Raw genomic sequence first — 8322 nt, forward strand, 5'->3', positions numbered from 1 at the left:
AACTCCTCTGTCCGACGCAAGCCAAATCAAGCGGGACAAGAGTTGAGTTGAATATGGAACGCAACCGAAGTTGGATGCCCGCATGACATACATGGGGGTAAACCAAAACGAAGGGCGTAACTAGGTTCAACGCCGCATTTGAATAATTTAACGCAAAGTTTTGAATTATTTTGACGAACGCATTCTCAAAAGCTAAACACAAAGTTACGGTGAATGAAGAAAACATTTTTGAGCAAAGGCTTACCGGATCTAAACTTAGAAAATATCTTTTTGGAGAAGCAGCCTAAGTAGAGGAGAGCATTGCGGTGATGGTCAGAGGTGTGTGTAAATTATATTCTGAGAAACTAGTCATCGCAAAGTAAAACATGGAGGTGAGTTAGAATTTCTTGAGTATAACGCATGCTTGAGGACAAGCATGATTTTAAGTTTGGGGGTGTGATGACATGCAGAAATGTATGTCATCTTAGGCCTTTTACTTAGAATTATGAAGGTTGTTAGGCAGAATATGCGTCAATCATGATAGGAATTCACGAGAAAATGAGCTTGCGTCGATCAACATGTTGAATCTCAGCTAACCCGTTATTTTGCATTATTATACGTTCAATGTTTTATTTTTGTAGCTAAAATAGGAAATGGACGCAAATGCGAAAACCGGACTACCGCATAGACGATCGCATGTGGAGAAACTCTCCATCGCAAAAGCAAATGCATCGATCAATGCATGGATGTTGTGGTAATCAGCCGTATGCGTCCATCGCATGGGAATTGCGCTCGTCAAGCGATTGCGGTCATCATGTAGAGTTGCAGTATTAAGCGAATACGGTCATTGAATGATTGCAGCTACGCGACAATGCATACTAATGGGAGCAACGTAAGGTTGGTGGAATGAATGCATCAACGTATCTACCTCGAGAAAAACCAAAAGATGATGTTGACATTTCACCTACCACGCCGTTAGCGACAGAAGTTCAGAAAATGACTGACGCACCGAATGTCAGACTCAGAGCAGTCCATTAATGTTGTCGGCGATCCAAGCTCTATAAATAGAAGCCGATGAGCAGAAATTCAAGTTATCCGAAGATTTTCCCCGTGATCCAGACAAAATGCATGAGAAAACGCTTGAGAGTTCTTCACCTCCTTCATCCATTCCGAGTGACGACCGGAGCGTTCGACCAGAGCTAGATCTCAGAAGAGTCAGCTCCACCGCCCATCCATGGCACCACCGGCAGCCACACTCATCCGCTAGAACCAAGTCTTTGCTTCCAGCCAGTCATTTCACTTTCTTTCTTTTCTTATATTGTATTGTATGACATTTTGTGATTAAGGAATTAATACAATTTGTTTTCAATGCATTTCTCTGTTTCCTTTGACTTCATCTCTATCTTCTTTGCTTAGCATCTTTACTTTCATTGCAACACTCAGTGAGATTGCTTGGGTATTGCATACTTAGTCCTATTAGGGATATGAAGCATGTAGCAACCTACCGAGAGGTGTACGTTGTGTGAGTTTGTGAGTAACCTTATTTGCTTAGTGTGAAGCTGCGGCAACGCCTGTCTATAGGCTAACGCATTGCTTGTCTATGAGTAAAGTCGGCAACAATCAACTGCCCGAGAGGGTAAGTAGTTGATCGCATTAAGCAATGTATGCATTGTTCACTAGGGATGGGAACAATCTTAGGTCAGCAAAGTTCATGCGGTTACCTTGTCCTATGAGCACTTCATTCATCATTTAGGCATACTTGGGAGAGTAGTCTAAAACACAAATCTAAGACTCGGGAGAGCAGATTGGAACGCATAGCAAGAATGGGGATCTTAGAGATAAGCTCTGTTTGCTTCACACAGCATATGCACCCTACAGATTGGATATTGCATGCGTCCAGGAAGTAAGATAAGGCGTTATTCGGCAACCATGCTCATGTGGCGAGAGCTAGTGAGCTGGTTATGGAGGTCTAGGCAAGCATAGGCTTATCGGCAATGTCGCAGATACACCGCATATGTTCTAGAGTTAGGTTCACGTGTGTGTAGCATGATTGCATGGCTTGCGTTGACTAAGGTTGCCCTTGCGGTCACTCTTAAGGGTTGCAATGAAATCATCTCCACATTTTATCTATTTTCCCATTCATGTATTTCATACCAAGAGTTGTCGTATCTCTACCTCTCATGCATACTCTCATTGTGTTGTCTGTTAGATAGGAGTAGGAGTAGGGTTAACTTAGCAACCTCCCTTCCATTCTTTTATTTAAACCGCCGCATGCACATCACCGCATACACATAGCTACAAGTCCTTGTGTTCGACCTTGGATTATCCAATAAACTTGTGTGTGCATTATACTTGGCGTGAGCGCAAGAAAACTTGTGACAAGACGCATGGTCATCGTATACATTCGTTAACGCATTATCATTCTAACGCATGACCATCGACGCATAACTATCAACGCATATCATAAGAACATGCATCGCATATCGTGTCCAAGGGATTTTAGTTGTCGAGTAAAATTGACTTCTAATTTCCCGTCATCAAAGAGTCAGGCCTTCATGCGCGTTTTGAGGTCAAACAGAAGGCGTGACCATCGACGAAAAGGGGCCATCCGTACGAAAATCCCAAAATTTTGAGTATTTGGTCATTTTGATTTTCCTCTTTTAAACTAATAATTTCATGTCTCAAAAATGTAAAAAACTGCTTTTAAAAAAGAGTTCATTTGAATCACAGTGAAAATTTTCCATCGAAATCTCTCGAAATTTCTAGATGTCAATAGCCACGAAAATTCGATAGGGGAATTTCATTTTTCTCCCATTTCGACAAAATTTCGAGAATGTTTCCAGAATATTTTGATTTTATTTAGAAATTAACTACGTTAGCTCAATTTAATTTTTTTCAGTTTTATGGTTCTAATTACATGTATTTGTATAGTTTCACACGTTAATATATAGTTTCACATATCAATGTCATTTCAGACGAAGGATGAATCTTTGTCAATGTGCTACTTTTTCCATTAAAGTTTACATTATTTTACCTCAAAATACTCATATACGTTATATTATTTTATAATTAATTTTACATTTCTTTTTAAAATTTTTGTTATTGCATTAACATTTACCCTAACCTTTACAAAATATTTTTTTTTAAGGTATTGTAATTAGAGTGTGGGGTGGGGGAATCGAACCTCGAACCTTGAGATCGATAATATGAACCTTTACAAAATATTGTCTATGATTAATAATGGTCAATTATAATAATGAAAGTGATAGTTTGAAAAACTAATTAGAACAAGTTTTCATGGATTTCCATACAATTTTCCAAATTTATCATCGCATCCATAATTTTATAAAATTGGGAGTGGGGAGTATTTGGTGATTTTGATTTTCCTGTTTTAAACCTATCGAATTTGGTCATTCTCTTCCCTCTCCGAGCGCCTTGTTTCACTTGTCTTCTTCTCTACCAAAAATTTGCATCAAATTGTCTGAAAATCTGTATTCATGTGTTATAATCTCTCTTCATTTCTCAAAGTTGAGTTCCATTGGACTCTGTATTGAGCTTGTTCTTGTGTTTGTTTTCAGTGATTTGTATAATATGAACCTCCTCCTTCGCATTCGGTTCTCAAGGAATTCCATTAACCAGCTCTGTAAATCCAACCCATCAAATCCACATTTCCTTTGTCTCAGAAGATTTTCAATTCATTCATGGTGGTTGAATGAATTGAATCATGGTAACATCACCCATTTTCTCCCTCCATCTCAAATCCGAAGCCATCCAGCTCCCAACCTCTTTTTTACGAAATTTTGTTTGAATTTCTACTCAAATAGGGCACCTTCAAGATCCTTCAGGAGGAGAGCTAGTAAGAGGTTGAAATCCAGCATCAAACCTACACTGGACGATACCCAATTTCAATCGGCAGTTTCTCAAATCCCTCCAAGGTTTACCTCCGAAGAACTCTGTAATGTCATTTCTCTTCAGGGAGATCCTTTGGTGTGTTTTGAGCTCTTCAATTGGGCTTCACAGCAGCCTCGTTTCAGACATGATGTTTCCACTTATCTAATTACAATTAAGAAGCTGGGTGAGGCGAAAATGTATGAAGAAATGGATCATGTTGTGAATCAGGTGCTTTCGGTTCCTTCTATTGGTTCTGAGACTCTTTACAATACTATGATCTATTTTTTCACTGAGGCAAGGAAGTTGACTAGAGCTATTAATATATTTAAGCATATGCAGAACAATAGAAACTTGAACTGTAGACCTTCAATTAGAACATATAATCTACTTTTTACCGCATTCTTGAGTCGAGGTCGTAATGCTTATATAAATCACATGTATATGGAGACTATTAGATGTCTCTTCAGACAGATGGTGAATGATGATGGGATTGAACCTGACATATTTACTTTGAATAGTATGATAAAGGGGTATGTGCTTTCCCTGCATATTAATGATGCTCTTAGGATCTTTCATCAAATGGGTGTTGTGTATAGCTGCTTACCAAATTCATTTTCGTATGACTATTTGATTCACGGGTTATGCGCTCAAGGGCGAACGGATAATGCAAGGGAGTTGTGCAATGAAATGAAGGAGAAGGGGTTTGTGCCTAGTGGTATATCATATAATTCAATTGTGAATGCTATGGCTCTCAATGGAGAGGTTGAAGAAGCAGTGAATTATTTGTGGGAGATGATTGATAATAGAAGATCTCCTGATTTTATTACATATAGGACGGTATTGGATGAACAGTGTAGACAAGGGAGGGTTGGAGAAGCCACGAGTTTGTTGAGGGAATTGCAAGAGAAGGATCTTGTGGATGGTCATACTTATAGGAAACTTCTCTATGTGCTTGAAGATGATTATGGAAATCTAAATTGATGGCTGACCATGATTGAGCTGGAATCATGGACCATGTGGTCTTAGAAGGCAGGACTTACATGCGAAATTTGATATCAGGACCACAAAGCGTCTTTAGTCAGACCAAGCAGATAGAAAACCAATCTATTTCGATTTCTATCTTCCCAATTGTAGTTGTGTATCAATTGAAGGTTTAAGACTTACAGGTGCCATTTACTAAAAAGTTGAAAACCTATGATTTATCCAGATGCTTTGCTTCATATAGTTCTACATTAAGAAGACTACTGGAGAAGGAGAATCATCATTCAATTATGGCTACTCGGCTTATAGCTGGTGCATATCTTTTGTGGTTACAAACTTACACGGCTTATAAATGCTACAAATATTACTCAATTAGTGAGGTTAGCTTCTTGAGACTTTTTTAATAGTGCTTATATATGTTTTTCTTTTCAAGGACTTTAAAATTTTGAACAGTACTTGACGCACTATGACTTAGTTCTTTCACATTATAATAGGTGTATTCTTATGTGATAGAGACGTCTTTGTGGGAGTTGAATTGCAAGATATCTTCTCCAAAAGAAGCTTGTGATCCCTTTATGCCTCTTGTCTCATCAAGTTCAAGGTACCTTTGCAAGCCGAGTTCATTTAACATTGATTTTTTTGCTTGAGGAACCAATAAAGAAAGTCATCCAAGTATAGGTTGTGTGAAAGATTACTCTCTGCACACTGACACATGGATTATCCCACATACCAGTCCAGCAGGATAGTGCTCGATTTGTAGCATTTTCCATGACAACTTAATTGGTTCAATCCTAACGCTAGGTTAAATTATAAATTTGGTCTCGATAGTTTGGAGAAAGTTAGAATTTACTCTCTATGATTTATAACTAGAATTGAATCTCTATGGTTTGATAAAATTTTCAAAGTCCCTACCATAGGAATTATTTATGAGGATTTTATCAAACGATATGAATCATCATGAGTTTTTATCAAATCATAAGGACTAAATTCTAATTATTAAAATTTTAGGGACTAAATTATAATCTTTTTCATATCACAAGGACCAAATTTACAATTTAACCTAGTATTTACTAATCTTGATCGTGCTACTGAACAGTTGTGAAGCATGATGTATTTTCATCTGCCAATCCCAAAACGGGCAAAGATGTAATAAACATAGGAAAAGTATAGAAATAAGAAAGCATTTATTAGAACTATATAATATCATAGGTGGAATTTTATTCGAAGACATTAAGAGCCCGTTTTGATTGACTTGAGAAAAAAGTGATTTTCAAAAAACTCATTTTTATTTAAATACTTTTGATAACAACTTAGTTGTCGAACATTCTAATTTTTTTTCAAAATGACTTGTTTTTTAAATTAAACATTTGAGAATGTATTCGAAACACACTCTAAATTATATCTATCCAATACCTTTGATTAAAAAAAAATCACAGAATCTTGAGGGTCATTTGGCTGGGATAAAATATTAGAGTAGATTATTGATCTTTACAAACAATTTTGAAAGATCTAACAATTTACGATTCTGCCATTCTTAAAACCTAAGGTGGCATTTCATTGTTTCAAGTTTTTAATGGTAGATGAAGAATTACATTATATGAAACATTGTAAGTAAAACAAATGTATATTTATGATCTGAGAAATCAACCTAATTGTGTAAATTCAAGTTATGAAGTTAAACTTTGTATTGAGGGAATTAAAAGGATACATGAAGAGGATTTTTATGTGTAGCAATGAGGCAATAGCAAATAATATTAACCATAAGAATTTGTATTTGGTAACATGAAAAGTTGAAGACAAAGTTTGCTAATTTGGGTATAGCATGTGGGTAAGACACCTTTTACTATCCATATCAATTATTTGAAGGGAAAAAAGGGGGTCAAACATTGAAATGAGAAGGTCCATTTATGTACAAATAACTATGAAGCAATAAAATCTCTTGTTCTTTCTAAAATGATGGTGGATTTGGGAATCAATTCCAAATCTTGGCTTTTGTGATTCAATGAAGTTTGGAGGTTTAATATTACAAGTCAACTATCTCTAAAGAGCTTTTCCTTACCAAATAAATAAGGTAAAATTACGACTTTAGTCTTTGAAGTTGACTGATTTAATTGGCTACCCGAAATTTTGGGTCCAAATAAAATAGGACTCGGTTTTTCCCCAAGTTTAGACCGAACAAATTACATTCCACTCCTCTCCTTTCTTTTCTTGCTCTCGTCTTTTCTCCCTCCCTTTTCGGTTTTTCCCCCTCTCATCTCCTTCATCCCACACTCATCTTTTCTCTGTCCCCCTTCATCTCCTTCCTCCTTCCCTCTTTTCTTTTCTCCCCCCTCTCTACTTCTCTCCACAATTAGAAGCAAGAAGCCGATCAAGATCAAGAGAGCAAGAGAGCAAGATTGAGAGCATATTTGCAATTAAGAGCGAGAGTTCAAGCGACAACAAGAATGAGGAAGTCTAAATTAATGTGGACCTCTAATATATTTTAACATGTTATATTGACGATAACAAAATATTTTACAACTGTATTTTCAAAATATGGATCAGATTCCATTTCGACTCAAAATTTTGAATCATATGTACAAAATTTCCTTTCAACTTTTAGCTTGTGTCTGAACAGTTCTTGAATTTTAAAGTGTAGAGTATAATAAATTCTTAAACTTTCAATTTTGTGTCAAATAAATCGTTATCATATTAAAAAGTTTTATAACTTAACTAATATATCATATATAAATTTGAATTTTATGTTTAACAAGGCTCTACACTTTCAATTTAGTGTTTAATAGATCAGTAAACAAACAACATTGAATAGGTTAAGGTCCTATATGTCACATAATTAAAATTTGAGGAATATGTTGGACAAAAAGTTGAAAGTTTAAAGATATCAAACATTTTTTTAGTTCAATAACCTTTTAAACGCTTTTTGAAATTCATAGACTAAATAGACACAAACGCCAAACAAGTTAAGTTGATAATTAATCTTTGTATCTTTCCATGAATGTACCATTGGTTTATTAATCAGTGGATAGACCCTTTCAAAGATTGCTGTTACAAAAAGAAAGTAGGATTGAATCTTTCTTAAAGATAGTGAGATAAAAATGGAAGTCTAAAAACCAAGATGGAAACCATACTATAAGATTCTCAATCTTAGCATCTATGTGAAGTCATTGGTTAATTGTATCACATGAAGAACTTATCAGGAATCTGTTCAATCTCTCAAAATCAATCGTTCAAAAAAAAAATGGATAAACATTCGAAAATGGCTGTCAATGCTGGTGTACATTTCTTCCAAAAATGACTCATTAGATATGGACTAAAAATTTAAGTTTAAATAACAATTTCGTCTCTATATTTTATTTTAGTCTCTGTACTTTCAAATGTTTGTCCAATTATAATATTGTACTTTCAAGAAATCTTTAATTTAAAATAATACTCTCTATATCCAACAGTAAAAAAACTATAACCACATTGAAT

At 35.6% G+C, this 8322-nt stretch overlaps 1 protein-coding gene across 1 annotated transcript; it reads left to right on the plus strand.

The window, feature by feature from the left end:
• The first annotated feature begins 3322 nt into the window (after positions 1–3322).
• LOC120082417 (pentatricopeptide repeat-containing protein At2g27800, mitochondrial-like) lies at positions 3323–6047 on the plus strand. The gene is made up of 2 exons (XM_039037577.1): positions 3323–5231; positions 5346–6047. Exon 1 carries the CDS (start codon positions 3571–3573, stop codon positions 4849–4851), a length of 1281 nt encoding a protein of 426 aa, XP_038893505.1. The 5' UTR covers positions 3323–3570; the 3' UTR covers positions 4852–5231; positions 5346–6047.
• Positions 6048–8322: the final 2275 nt, after the last annotated feature.

This window comes from Benincasa hispida, chromosome 8 (genome assembly GCF_009727055.1).
Source record: "Benincasa hispida cultivar B227 chromosome 8, ASM972705v1, whole genome shotgun sequence".
NCBI classification, from domain to species: Eukaryota; Viridiplantae; Streptophyta; class Magnoliopsida; order Cucurbitales; family Cucurbitaceae; genus Benincasa; species Benincasa hispida.

Excerpts from the sequence above, each read along its gene's own strand:
- LOC120082417 (XM_039037577.1), top strand. The coding sequence starts at position 3,571 with ATGAACCTCCTCCTTCGCATTCGGTTCTCAAGGAATTCCATTAACCAG.